The sequence below is a fragment of the Chenopodium album genome, chromosome 21 (assembly GCF_948465745.1).
Source record: "Chenopodium album chromosome 21, dcCheAlbu1.1, whole genome shotgun sequence".
Taxonomy (NCBI): Eukaryota; Viridiplantae; Streptophyta; class Magnoliopsida; order Caryophyllales; family Amaranthaceae; genus Chenopodium; species Chenopodium album.
The window spans coordinates 32,873,031-32,889,135 of record NC_137854.1 but is presented as its reverse complement, the minus strand read 5'-3'; the positions used below and the strand labels follow the sequence as shown (position 1 = coordinate 32,889,135).

The following is a 16,105-nucleotide window of genomic DNA, read 5'->3' as shown; positions in this document are numbered from 1 at the left end:
TATGAAATCAATAATCAATCCATCAATTATCTATCTATATACTAAAACAGAGGACGTTCAACATACAACATGACACATGTCACTCTGTGATTACAAATTTTCCCGCTTATTTTCTTACCTAAAAAATCTATATATATACTAAAATAGAGGACGTTCAACATACAACATGACACATGTCACTCTGTGATTACAAATTTTCCCGCTTATTTTCTTACCTTAAAAATATCAACTAAATCTTATTATGATATTGTAAATCACTATAAATATGTATATTCATATAATTGAAAATATTTTCTTATACTAATAAGATCAATTAGTATGACAAAATATATTAACATTTTTTTTTCCAAAACAAAACTATTCATTAATAAAAAGCCATTCGGCATCTACAAATGAAATCTACAATAACAAATTTATTATCATTATTTATTGATTTTTTAATCATTGATTGCACAAAATCTTTTTATAATTAAATTATGATATACTATTCCTATAATAGTGATGCAATAATAGTGATTAAGCCCGTTAAAAAAATTGTTTTTATTACCTATTTACATACACATAATGACATAATACTATCACCATACCCTAAGATACAGTAACTAAACTTGCAGTTTTATCATTTATATACATATGACATGAGTAACAATTACACCTCTCTCAAAGAAAATTGGATAATAAAAAGTTAGAATTGTTAGAATTTGTTACGCTCCAATCCCGACCATTTTTGCTATTCTAAATAAATAAAAGAGTATAATTTTCAAAACCAAAATATTTTTTTAAATCTTTATATATCTTCTATAAAACTTACATATGGAAACTTTATAGTAATGATCTTTGACACATATAATCTGAAATTTTTAGTAAGTTTCAATTTATTGACGAAAATATTTTATCAAATAGTATTAAGTTACACATACTTAACAAAATATCAAATAAATAAGTTTAAAACATACTATTATTAACAACTCATACATATTGAAAAATTCCTAAAGTTTATAATGTTTTACAAAATTGCATCATATCATGTCAATATACATATATACTTTGTATTATATTCTATAAATTGTCAAAATATTGATTTCATGTCAAATATTTGCCAAAATAAATGTAACTTATACTGTTTATTTTAAAGTTGTCAAATTTCACGCAAAATTATAAAAAAAAATCTACATATACTAAAACTAATGTCCTAAATAATTAAGTTTGATTAAAAGATGGACATGGACCTGCCAATTGGGTTGGGTTTGGGTCGGGTCATTTCGGATCACGGGTCATTTTAGGTCGAGTCCCTTTAATTCACAGGTCAAGAAATGTTACAATCTAACCCAAAGTTTTGGGTCAACCCAACGGCTTAGAACAATTTTGTTACTTAATTTATTTAATTTCCTTTGCTACTATTTTTCTTTTTCAATTTTTTTACTAATTCCTCACTAAAATTATTTTTAGCCATTATATGCCTACTACATAATTTAAATTGTCACAAAACACATCATCAATTCCTAACTAATAAAAAATGATTTAAAAAAATAGTACGTTTAAACATTACAAAGTTAAAGGAAGATGTCAGGCCAGGTCAACCTAACATGATGATAATTTTGGTTATGCAAATGCAATAGGTGTGGATTGACAGTTGGTGTAGGAGCTTGTTGTTATGGATTTGTGTAAGAATTATATGAGATGGATAAAAGAGATAAGGAAATGAATGTCGGATGGTAGAGTACAATTGATCAAACTCAGTCAATAAACTATTTATTTAAGTGTAGACAAAATATCAAATCAACTTAATCAATAAACTCAAATAACTATTAAAACGGATCAACGGGTCAGGTTCGATCCGCATGATTAAGACAAAAATACACATGAATATAAACGGATACACGTTGTGATAGTGATTGTTACGAAATAATAAATAATATAGGATTTCACTATTTTGAAAACTAATATAGTTTAAATATATAAGACGAACTCGTGTAGTATTTAAACTTTTAAAACCGTTCAATTGCACGGGTTCTATACTAGTCAATCAATAATATATATGTGTGTGTGTGTGTGTGTGTGTGTGTACAAAAAAAATATGGTCTTCCAAAATTTAGGAAAATAACTGTAGAATAATATATTTACCAAGTGAAATATCTCATATCTTTATATAAATTCTATATAAGTAATTACTTTTAAATGTACAATGATTATTTATAGTAAAAAAAATCATGAATATATATCTTTCAACCTAACCCAATTGGTGAATGAAAATTTGTCAAATGTGAAATAAAAACTTAGAAATAAATACGTCATCATGGTTCAAAATAGTAGAAAGTTCTAATAAAAATAAATGCCGTAGTCATGAAAGATTAAATACGGGAGTATAAAATTAAATTTTAAAGTTGCTTGATTTGGGGAAAAAAAATTTACACCAAATTATTTTATATTTAAATGTAATTTTAAAATGATAATCCATAGCAAAGAGTGAAAAGCTGTGCATGACACGGGATCTAACCTAATATAATACTAAAACAGACACCATAAATGACACGTGTCATTTCTTGGTGCTATTTTTCCCTCCAAAATCACCCCCTCCCCCTTTTTTTTTCTATTTTAAGTCAATGTCACTTATTATACTATATTCACAAAATCTTCACCAAACCATAATTGTGGTAATTTAGATTCACCTACTTTCCATATCTATAATAAAATATTTTTCATATATATTACTTTTAAATTTTATAAATATTATTATGTACTCTACATCATATCTTTATATAGCATAATAAATCTTGATTTATTCTTTCAAATCTATTAACTATGAAGTACGGAGTATTACTTAACATGTTATGCTTACATTACTTTGGACACATGTCGAGTTATCATTAAAAAAATTCCCGTTAAAATAATATATGATGTCAACTTTATAATTTTTTTTTTTTTTTTTTATTGTTCTACACCTACTTAGCTTATTTTTTAGAAGTACGCTATATAACTTTATTGGGAAAACATGCATCATTACTGTAACATAATGTATTCTATCTACTTTTAGATATTTTCAACATAACTAATCAACTACTCCGTATAAATTTTATTTTCTCTCAATTTTAATTTTAATATTTTTTCTTATATTATTTCATTTTTCTTGTACACATTGCAATTGTTTCTACATACATGAGTTTATTGTCTTATTTCTATATTATATATCACAATTTAATTATGGAAAAAGTTTGTCACTACAGTGCATCGCACGGGCACTAATCTAGCTTAATACTAAAACAGACGGCGGGAGTGACACGTGTCACATCCTGGTGCTGTTTTTTCCCTCCAAAACTCCCATTCCCATTTTACCTTTTTTTTTTTTTTTTTTTGTTAACATTTGTTTTTATAATAATATCATTTCAAATATTTTATGTTATCTTTATGACAATATTTTTTTGTTAATATTTGATTTTGATTCTATAATAATATCTTTCCAAATCTTTTATATTGTCTTTATTTTTAAATGGAGAATTATTACATTTTGCCAAAATAAATAAATAATAAATTGATTCATATAATAGATGCTAAAGAAATTACTTTAAAAAAACACTTAATTTTTTTTTTTTCCAATTCCTCTAGCTAATACGAGTATGTTATTTCAATATCAATTTCAATATGGCTATATATTCAAATTATTTATAAATTTTTTCCTTAAATTTTACTACTACGTATATATTATTACAAATTAAGGACTTATAGAGTATAGTATAGCTATGAAATAAATGTTGTGTTTGACAATTATATCATATGTCTAATTCTAGGAAAAGGTAATATTCAATTAATTTTAGTCTATTGTTTGATTAATTTTTGTTGTTTATTAAAAATTCATTTATAAATAAGTATTTACTAACATAACCAGTTGCCCACTAGACCTGATCAAACCAAGCCCCACCTGAAAAAAATTTCGGGTTTAGGTAGCCCAAATTTCTATTTTTGTTTAATATTTTGCTTGCCTATTAATCTAGATTATGACATTATAATTTTTATTTTTGATGTGTATGTTTTATCAAATTTTATTTGTTAGATATTCTTACAAAAATTAGACATGTCGTGCATGGCACGGGCCTTAAGCTAGTGAAAAAATAAAATCAAAGCAATAAAAAATTAGTATACCAGTAATCATTTTAAAGGTGGAGGGATTTTAAAGGGAGGAATGTTATGCATGTAGAAATGCATAACATGAGGTATTCATGTAATTATACATATATACAAACGAATGTGTATTCTGGTATCATTGGATGATCAAATGGTACCACTGTATATAATATATAGTGATACTATATATGCACATAATGGTAATATATATGCATTCAGTTGTACTAAATATATGCATAAATAGTACCACTGAAGATTCAATGGTACTATATAAACTTTAAGTGGAACAATCAGCATGTGGTCCTCTATCACGTGATACAATCCGACCAATCCAATAACAACATTTGTTATGATGACTATTAGTCATACATGTTGATGTGTTACGTAGTCCCATTTTTTGTTGCGCCATTGCCTTTGCAACATTTCATGACGCCATATCAAAGATGACTATTTAACCATTTAACCCAATTATCAACTATGTTATTAATGAGTAAGAAAAATTATATAAATATAAACCACATTGTTCAAATAAAAAAAAAAGATATTCAAAGAATAACTGAATTTTAGTTTGACAACGATAATTTTAGTCTTGACAAGCCTTTAGTAAAATATATTGATTGCACCTCTACAAGAATATCAACCTGCAGCAACGCCCGGGATACTCACTAATCTATACTAATATGTTAAAAAACATTTATAAAACGTCCATGTGTCATGTATATCCTTATAAATTACGCCAAGTCACTCTACAAGCATTTCATGACGTACCCAACATCTCTTTATGCCATATCATCATTGAATTAACCTTAATCGTTACGCCACATCACCCAAGCAACCTACATTAATTCATATAAAAATTAGTGTGTGGCCCGAGCGTTGCACCGGGTTACCGCTTTGATTAAATTGTTTCTTTGTGAAATTTATTTTCATCCTGTGTTTATTATAATTGTAGTATTATCAACCGATAAAGCATAGGTTGTTTGAGTATGCATTGTTTGGGAAATAATGTTGATTTTATTATTCTTTTTTTTTTGTTAGAGTGATTTTATTCTTCTTGAATTTTTTTTTTCAAACTACATATCTATTTTTACCTTTTTTTACGGGCTAGTTTTTCCTTTTTTGCATGTCATTTATAGTTGTATTTATTTATATAGTTGTCACGAATTAATATTAACTAAGATGGTAAGGAATTAGATCGTGTTCCCTCAACGTCTAGTGTTTGAAACCCATCAAATGGTTTTATATTAATCTATCAATAATAGCTGGAATGGTTTGTTAATTGTTGATGACGTGTTGTTAAGTGATGATGTGACACAATGCTAGTTGAGTGATAGATTACATGGCATAATGCTATTGCAAGAAAGAAGGGAATGACATGGCACATAAATGTTTTTAGGAGCGCTTTTTAATATATAAGTAAGGGGATTTCGAACACCCAACACATATAACAAAGTTGGCTATTTAACCATCTTAGCCCATTATCCAACGTGTTATAAATATTAAAAAGAAATGTACATAAGTGTAAATCACATGATTTTATTATTAAAAAAGGGGGTGTTAAATACCGCCGTCCAAATTTATCGCCACCGCCATCATTTCAAGCAAACTGACGATTTTGCCCTTATTACCTTTTTTTTTCCATTTCATTCTCTAACATTAGCCCATCAACCAAAACCGTGTCAACCACCACCTTCTACACCGGACAACTACAACGACAATGAAAATCGACAAGAAATGGATGGTGATCGAGGTGGCTCGACGGAAAAAGAATCGGGGGTCAACTTGCAACTCCACGGTAACCGGATTTGACCTTCGGTTGCCGTGACGGTGACCTCCGGTTGACCGTGGTAATCGGAGCCTAAATCCGGTTACCGTCCATGGTAACCGGAGGCCAAAATCGGTTACCGAAGCCCAATTTAAAAATTGATTAGTTTTCTTCAAAAAAAAAAAAATAAAATAAATATGGTGGTTGGTAACCGGAGGTGAAAACCGGTTGCCCACCATGGTAACCAGAGGTGAAAACCGGTTACCGATTGCAGTCATCCGGATTAGGTCGTCGGTTACCGGTGCTGGCAACCGGTTTTCACCTTCGGTTACCAGCCACCTATTACATAAAAAAATATAAAAAAAAAAAAAAAAAAAAAACTGGAAACTACTTACCTCCTGTCCACCCATTCCGTCGTCGAAGTCGCCACCGCTGTTTGAGCTCGCCGCCAATTGCTTCCCGATAATTCTCAAATATGTGGTGGTTGTGTGGTAAGAAAGGTGAGTGGTTGGTGTTTGAGAAGAGAGAAAAAAAAAGGCTGAAAAATGGGTTTGGGTTTAATAAGGGCAAAATTGTCAGTTTGCTCGAAATAATGGCGGTGGAGATAAATTTGAACGGCGGTATTTAGCATTTCACTTAAAGAAAACATTAAATAATATAAACTTTTAGATTTCAAAGTTCTTAAAATAAAAATCCCAATTGCACGATTACAAAAGTAACAACATGGAGTAAAGCTCGGACTACTCACTAGTTATCCCTTTAAAAACAATATATATATATATATATATATATATATATATATATATATATATATATATATATATATATATATATATATATATATATATATATATAATTACTCATGCCACGAGGCACAAGAGGAATCAGCCAAATGGAATATTCTAGCTAGTTGGATCAATAATGATTGCATTTATAGGAAGTAGAACAAAAAAGACAAAGGAAATAACCCACAAACATCCATCTAATCCCATAACAATGGCTAGCATCTTCCACATGTAATGGATTTCAAAGGTCAACGCCTATGAATAATCTTTTTTTTTTCTAACCTAAAAATTTAATTTTATCTTTAATACATCCATATCTGCCTCAAATCACTTGTAATATTTTGACTATTTTACAATGTTAAACTTTAAACTTCAATATATTATTATTATTATATGTTACAATAAAAAAAATTAAAAAATAAGTTTAAAATTTAGAATATATGATATATATAGACCTTACAACATCATACATCTACTTCGAAATGTTTACTTTCATACATTTGATCAAGAAAAAAATAGTCAAAATAGAGTATGAGAATAATAAAAAAAAAAAAGTCATAACTTTGTGTAATTTGGGATTGATGGCAATTTAAAGTCGAATAATTATATATCAAATAACAAAATATTGTTCAAAGAAACAATCAAGTTAGGCTCAAATCATACAACTACAGGAGAAGGTCGGTGGGACACTAAGAGTGGAGTTGATGTAAATACCAATAGCCTTTTCAAAAAGACATAACACAAGATATTGCCTAAGTGCATATCACGCACATACATGATTTGATTATAATCTAATTATTATTCCTAGACTAGATATATCTATCTATATATTAAGATTGGCATGTCTTATTACTAGCTCTCACTCTTCTGCGTCAATTTATTTGTTACAAAAATAAAATCTTATCCTTAGCCCGTGAGCTTGCATTCGTTTACCTTCATTCAACAATGGCAAACTCTGAACATGTACAAGAACAAGAGGCCGCCGTACATCCGGTAAAGACTTACGGATGGGCAGCTCGAGACGAGTCCGACATTTTATCTCCCTTCTACTTCTCTAGAAGGTACCCCCTAGCTAATGTACACACTATATAATAGTCGTATATGTACATTTTGCATTATTTTATGATTGTTAATAGTTCAAAAAAAAAAAAAAAAAAAAAAAAAAGGAAAACATAGAGGTAACACATGAAAATGTGCATGAAAATATAACAATTAAGTTTGCATTGGTATAGATTGATGTGTTGCATATTCATTTTAATAATTCATATTCATTTTAATAATCAAAGTTTCTTCTAAAATCCTTATTCTTTAATGTTTGTGTTGTTATAAATTATAATTGTACATTCACCAATTGTAAATGAATACCAAATTATAATTTAGCAACGATTTTTTTAATTGCATATAATCTTATAAAAATAGTAGTCACTAATTTAATATTACACATGTATTAAGACAAATTAAACAAAATTTCATATAAATATGTTTTTTATTTTACTTATCGATAAATAATCGTAGTCAAAGTTTTCCTTCTTCAATCAAATGGAATACTCGGTATTTGAAATGGAACAAACATAAAGGAACTGTAAGATTACTCTATCGATCAACGGCTTAATAAAATTTCAATAATGAATGTAGGATGACAGGAGAAGAGGATGTGAGATTTAAGGTGATGTACTGTGGAATATGCCATACAGACCTCCATTTTCTCAAGAATCATTGGGGCATTTCTTCTTACCCACTTGTTCCCGGGTAATTATCAATACTATGTTATTTATACTCCTATTAACCATGTTTTTAACTAATTTTAATTACTATATTCTTGTTAATTTCTCCTATTTTTTCCTCGTATCGATCTATAGTAAAATTCAGTATGATTTCTACTAATTTTTCATCGTATCTATATTTGAACTCGTACCATCCCTAAAATCTAATTGCCAATTAATAAATAAATAAATAAAAAATAAAAAATAAAAAATCTTGTACACATAGTGTCCACTTAATGAATTAATTTAAACGGTTAGTTTTGAGTATTGTCTTCTATCACGTATGATCCAATCAATTAGCCAAATATTAATAACACATTTTGCTAAACATATTTTGTCTTAAATTATTTTATTTGAATTTATATTACTTGAAAAAAATCTTATATTGACCGAATAGATTTTGACATAAATCTTATTTCTTATTTTGTCCTTAACTTATTATGTTTAAAATAAGTCAATACATATAAGTTAAAATAACATAAAACAAACACATCTAAGTTTAGTACAATATAAACTTATACTCCGATCCATACTATATATGCTTGATTTAGTTTATTTTTAGTCGTATGTAACGTAGTATGTACTATGTAGCCAATTTTTTTCCTCTTATATTATTTTACATTTTCAAAAAAAGCTCTAAGCATTTAAACTTTGATCATTTAAAATTTTAATAAGGCACGAGATTGTGGGAGTGGTGACTGAAATTGGCACCAAAGTCACAAAATTCAAAATCGGAGACAAAGTTGGGGTAGGATGCATGATTGGCTCATGTCGCACGTGCGAGTCATGCACAAAAAACCTTGAAAATTACTGCCCTAAAATGATCCTCACTTACTCTGGCAAATACTATGATGGTACCACAACTTATGGTGGTTACTCCAATGAAATGGTGGCGGACCAACATTACGTTGTTCGAATCCCCGATGATCTTCCCCTCGACATGAGTGCGCCACTACTTTGTGCCGGAATCACGGTGTATAGCGCATTGAGGTATTTCGAGCTTGATGCAAGAGGAAAGCATGTAGGGGTTGTGGGACTTGGAGGGCTTGGTCATTTGGCTGTGAAATTTGCAAAAGCATTTGGATTAAAGGTTACTGTTATTAGTACTTCTCCTAACAAGTGTAAGGAAGCTTTGGAACGTTTTTGTGCTGACCATTTTTTAAATAGTCATGAACAAGATCAATTACAGGTAATTTACTATTTGGTTGTTTCATTTTGACTTGACACTTTTATAAGTGCATAATTTTGACTTTTAATACATTGCTTGAAATAATATTTAGCAAACATATGAAATTAACAAGGTTCATTTAGTAGGAACATATTTTATTTTCTATTTGGGACAATATTGGTCAGTGTGAATTTAGTGAATAGTTCTGTGTCCAAATTCATAATGAACAGGAAGCAAGTATAACATCCTTACAGCTATTTAATAAATTATGATGCATATTATTTAATAATACAAGTAATTGTAATATTTTCATTTTGAGTAATCTTTTGCTATTGATTTTTAGAAGTACTTAGCTTAATTTGACTAGTAAGAACTAAAGTGGATATGAATACATACTAACTAGATTCGATCACTATAAAACTTTAAATTATAGGTATTTCGTATGTAGGATAGTATGGTTTAATAAAATATTGCACTGGTCATACCCTTATAATTAAGGACAAGTATATATGTTCACAAAATCATACTTTTGTTACTTAAACCCATAATTTGTTTTATTATTATCTCATCTTGCAACATATATGTTCTACTTTGTATTATTTTATTTGCAAATCAAATAATTGAGTTAGGTCCATAAATCACACATTTGACACCATTCACATGTTAAGGAGAAATTATATCTTATGAAGAGAGATATTTAGGCACTACATTATGATAGATAAATTTAGTATTTATTTAAAAAGCACCATTATGTAATGAAATTATTAAAAGTAGTATAAGAAAAAAAGACAAAGATTGCATTACTACATGGTGGACTACTAAAAGAAAATGAAGATGTGATCATAAGTCACTAGTAAAAATAATAATGTGGCACAAATGTAGGCAGCAATGAGCACTATGGACGGGATCATCGACACGGTGTCCGCTGATCATTCAATCGAGACCCTACTTCACTTACTTAAGTCTCATGGAAAGCTTATTGTGGTTGGTGTTCCCCAAATGCCTCTCCAAGTGCCCATCTTCACTTTGCTTGGAGGTAATCATACATTACATTATTTAATTCATTCAACTATGCATTATAATTGCTTCCAATTATGGAGTCATTTGGTTAGTGTCGTAGGAGTTACTTTGTTAATTAGGGCTTATTTCATTAGTAGTATATGGGTTACTCTGTTAGTGTTGTAGGAGTTACTTTGTTATTTAAGGGTTATTCATCAATAAGTATAAAAAGGGATTGTTAGTATAATAGGATTAGTCTGTCAATGTTATAGGGGTTACTTCATTTTTTTTTACAAGCGGTTATATAATGTGATCAGCCAAACAGAAAACATTTTGAAACACCAAAGATTTTGAAACTGTTTCAGTAGTGAAACCTGTCTCAATACAAATAACTTGACTTTTTTAGATTTCTTTCCCGGTCAACACGTCCACCATTGTTACATTATCATACTATTTATTTATTGTACTTATAATTGCCGTTCCCCTGCCCCTAATGTCCATCTCTATATCGCGTGTTACAATTCTATTATTTATTATACCCTTACTTTTCGATGCTTAAGTGGTTGGAACTTCCCTCCCAATTTTAAGGGATCATAGAATCGATTCTCAATTTCTCATCATTTGCTCTAAAATCTAAATATCAAAAAAATAAATAAATAAATAAATAAATAAAGAACTAAACAAATTATTATGCTCTCGTGAAATATATATATATATATATATATAGGGGAAGACTCATATGAGAATTTCTCTTTATGTAAGAAATCTTTCATATGTGAGAACACTCTCATGTTCTAAATTTTTACTCGTATGTTCTAAATTTTAAACTAGATGTTCTAAATTTTAATATACGTGTTCTAAATCTTAAATGAGTTAAATCAAATGTTTTGAATCATTACTTACATGTTCTAAATCTTAAATTATTTGTTCTAAATTTTAACTTTCTACTTCGTATGTTCTAAATTTTTTAATCATATGTTCTGAAGTATTACTAGTATGTTCCAAACTTTGACTCACATGTTCTTAATGTTACTCATATGTTTTAAGTTTGAAATCTGATGTTCTTAATTTTTATTCACATGTTCTAAATCTTAAATCAGATGTTCTAAAATTTATTCAAATTTTCTAAATTTCAAATCAAGCTTTTCAAATTTTTAATCACGCATTGTAAATCCAAAATCAAATGTTCTAAATTATTACTCACGTAGAAGTTCTAAATTATTACTCACGTGTTCAAAATTTTAAATCATGTTTTCTAATCTGAAATTTTAAATCATGTGTTCTGAAATTTTATGATATGTTCTAAATTCTTACTCATATGTTCTAAATTTTTACTCACATGTTCTAAATTTAAAATCAGTTCTCATATATGTATGTTTTCTCACATATGAACCTATTCTCACCGGATCCCTCCCCTATATATATATATATAACTTACCAACATATTACTAGACCTGGCAACTCTGACCCAGACCCGATGACCCGAAATCGACCAAAAACCAGTGACTTGAAATTGAACCAAAACCTGAATCAACCCGACCCATACCCGACCTGAAGTGGAACTGACCCGACCCGAAGTTGACCCGAGACCCGAAACGACCCGACCCAAAGTTGACCCGACCTTTAACTTGAATTAATTGACCCAAATAGACTCGAAACCCAAAGTGACCCGAACCAAAATTATCTTATACCTGAAATGACCAGAATCTATTTAAGCTAAAGACTTGACCTTAGCAAACCGAAATAGACTAAATCCGCAATCAAATTACCTTATTACAACAGTGAAAATGATAATAAGAGTATTAAAAGTTTAAAACTAAGATCAATAAGAGAGTGAGGTATAACTCAATCAGTTAGAGCATCCCTCTCTAGTTTCAGGAGATCCTGAAATTGATTCTCAATCTAAAAAAAAAAAAAAAAAAAACCCAAAAAACCCAAAAAAAAAACCAAAAAAAACAAAAAAAAAAAGGGTCAAACAATTACTATATTCCATGAAAAAGTAGTCTTAATAAATATAGTGAGTTTTTTTGTCAAAAAATATATAAATATATACATAGAGTTGAATTTAACCCAATGCATCGACCCAAATATGACCCGACTCAAAGTTGACCCGAAAATCATACCCGAAAATTGACCCGACCCAAACTGACCCAACTCGAACTTGACCCGACCCGAACTGTTGACCCGATACCCGACCCGACAATCAATCGGCCCAAAATCAACCTGAAACCTGAAATGGCCCGACCCGACCTGAACTTAACTCGAGAACCTTTTAACCTGAACTTGACCCGACCCGAAATGACCAGACCCATAGCCGACTAGAATGACAAATTTGCCAGGTCTACATATTACTCATATAAAATAGAGTTGCTAAAAAAGTTGGATTCCTACCAATATTTCACGTTAATTATTATTAATTGACCAATTAGGTAAAGTAAGTAAGTAACTATTACTGTTCCATTGATAAAAATAAAAATGCATGGTCCACTTTATTATCTACACTAGGTTAGATCCCGTGCCATGCACGGTGATCATTATAGATTATTGATAGATAAGTATTATAAACATAAATTAGTCGAGAAATAATAAAAGTATGTGATATGTTAAATTGGTATTTGCAAGGCTAATTGTAGTTTCTAATACACAATTAAAATAAAAGTAGGCAAAAAATCTGAGCAATATTTTTTCTTTTATAAAACAAATTACAATATATTTTTAAGAATACAATTTTTGGTTTATAGTTATCCAATTTTATTGTTTTAGAAAGATTTGTGAAATCTTTTTATTTTAAATATACTACATTAATATGGAATATGTACAACAAATAAAATTATTTTTGAAATTTATTTGTTTCCTTAATAAATAGATTTTTTACATAAAAAAATAATAACTAAGGACACACCAGGAGATGACACGTGTCATTGCTGGTGTGTCTTTTAGTATATAGTATTGATTGTCTTTTCCGTTATTTAGGTGAATTCTGGACAAATTAAAGACTTTCTTTCAAAAAAAAAAAATGGACAAATTAAAGAGATGAGTTATTTTACATTTTACTTTTTGGTGAAGACCATTTACTTTACATGACTCAATTGATGATCAAAATTACTCTATTTTATAATTACATTATTAAAAAAAAGGTAATATTTTATTACATATGTACTAATTAGATTTATTTCATAATTAGTTACTAAAATAAACTTATTACGTAAGGGTTTTTTTTTTTTTTTTTTTTTTTTTTGGAAAAGACACTCTGTATGTAATACCCATCAATCAATCAATAACTATATACTAAGGGCGAATAAATAATTACACATGACAACATCTAATTAAATAATTTCCCGCCAATTATTATTATTTTTTTGTCAAATTATCTTAGGAAATTTTTAATTCACTACGTGTATAATATTTTCCTACTTTACCAATATATATTTATATGTATATAAAATCTTCCATATATTTTATAAAACATAATTTTTCCCTCCCAAATTCAATAAAACATTTTTGTAACAACTTATAGAAAATTTACGCAAAATATTATCATTATAAAAAAGATATGCATAATTTTGAATACAGTATAAATTTGTACGGACTCTATATATATCATACGGGTATGTACAACTTAAAGTTTACTACGTAGTATGTAACATTTTTTTTATGGATATTGACCTTTGTCATACTATTTATTATAAAGAGAAAACAATTTATAAAAAATTGTTGAAATACAAATTTTTATAAAATTTGGTAAATCCGTGCATTGCACAGGACCATAAGCTAGTACAGAGTATAAAGTTCTATTAAAGGTGGAAATATTAAGTAAATAAAACATGAATTTACCAATCAATATCTGAATTTGTCATTTATTTTCAAGTTATTATTATCCATTTAAGAATAATAGAATATATAAATTGCCTTTTTTTTTTCTTGAAGAAAAAAAAAAATACTACCTGTGTTAAGTATTAGTTGCAACTTTATTTGTGGTATTATATGAGATGTTAAATATTCCAATGTTGAAATTAATACTTAGGGCATGTTCACATTTACTGAACTGAGCTGAACTGAACTGAACTGATTGGAGCTGAACTGAACTGAACTGATTGGAGCTGAACTGAACTAATTAGAGCTGAACTGAACTAAACTGAACTGAATTGAGCTGAAATGAATATTTTATGAGAGAGGGAAATTAGGAGCTGAACTGAACTGAACTGAAATTAAGTAAATGTGAACAGACCCTTAACAGAGGTAGCATAAAAATTGCTTAATTGGATCTCAGGCTTTATATATTATAACCTATTGATACAAGTAGATTTTAATAACTCCATTCTTTTGTAGTGGTAACTAAAACAGAATTTATTGTTTTTTTCTACGTAATGTGAAAGGAACAAGGGTTAAGCAATGATGCAATGCAAGAAAATTAGTTCTCCTACATAAAATACAACTAACTAATAAAATATGGTTAACTCCAAATTAACAGGAAGGAAGATGATAGCTGGAAGTGGAATTGGAGGGATGAAAGAAACACAAGAAATGTTGGATTTTGCAGCAAACCATAACATTAAAGCAGATATTGAAGTGATTCCAATGGATTACATAAACACGGCCATGGATCGTCTTTCTAAGGGTGATGTTAGATATCGGTTCGTTGTTGATGTTGGCAACACATTACAGGAAACCATGTCTTCAGTTTAGGATTATCATCTTAATAAGCTCATGCTTGATATGGTGAACCATATTTTCGTGTATTCCATTTCTAAAAATAAGAATGATTTTACTTATTTTGTTAACATAGTTTTTTTTTTTTTTTTTTTTTTTTTTTTTTTTTTTTTTTTTTTTTTTTTTTTTTTGACGAGAACATAGTCCAAACTAGTTATTACATGCGTTTATAAATCAGATCAGGTACAATGAACATAGTCTTATTGAAAGAATTTCCGATGGCTTGATTAAAAAACTTAATTAGCTTAACACTAATAAAGTTAATTTTGTGAATTGAACAATCGAATTAAGGGCCTGTTCTCATTGACTGAACTCAGCTGAACTGAACTGAACTGAACTCAGCTGAACTGAACTGAACTAAACTGAATTTCAACGGAAGAGAACAGGCCCTAAATAGCTACATTAATATTATTACAATTATCAACATGCCACCATGACTATAGATGTAAGCATGCAGATGTAGTCCATCAAATAAAATTAAAGGAAATTTATAACAACAATTGAGGCAATAAAAATTATAATAAATGTAAAGATTGACTATCAATGGTTAGATTTTTATACCTCTTTTATCATTTAAAACCAAAATCTATAGTAGCATGTGTCAAGCATACAAAAATCAAAATGTTACACCTTCAAGTAAAAGACTTATTTTTCCTAAAAATCTATTCCCTAAATATAAGTTTTATTCTACTTTTATCTAATTTTGTATTCAATTTTTTATCAACAAAAACTCACTATCTTATTTCTTCATTCACTTTCCACCAAACAAACTATGTTACGGAGTATTATTTATTAT

The 16,105-nt window shown here is 28.8% G+C and overlaps 1 protein-coding gene across 1 annotated transcript; it reads left to right on the top strand.

Moving 5' to 3' along the window:
• Window positions 1–7,614: 7,614 nt before the first annotated feature.
• On the top strand, window positions 7,615–15,561 carry LOC145600674 (putative mannitol dehydrogenase). The gene is made up of 5 exons (XM_081656557.1): window positions 7,615–7,730; window positions 8,305–8,418; window positions 9,108–9,621; window positions 10,483–10,636; window positions 15,071–15,561. The coding sequence occupies exons 1-5, from the start codon at window positions 7,615–7,617 to the stop codon at window positions 15,283–15,285; spliced, it is 1,113 nt and encodes a 370-aa protein (XP_081512683.1). The 3' UTR covers window positions 15,286–15,561.
• Window positions 15,562–16,105: the final 544 nt, after the last annotated feature.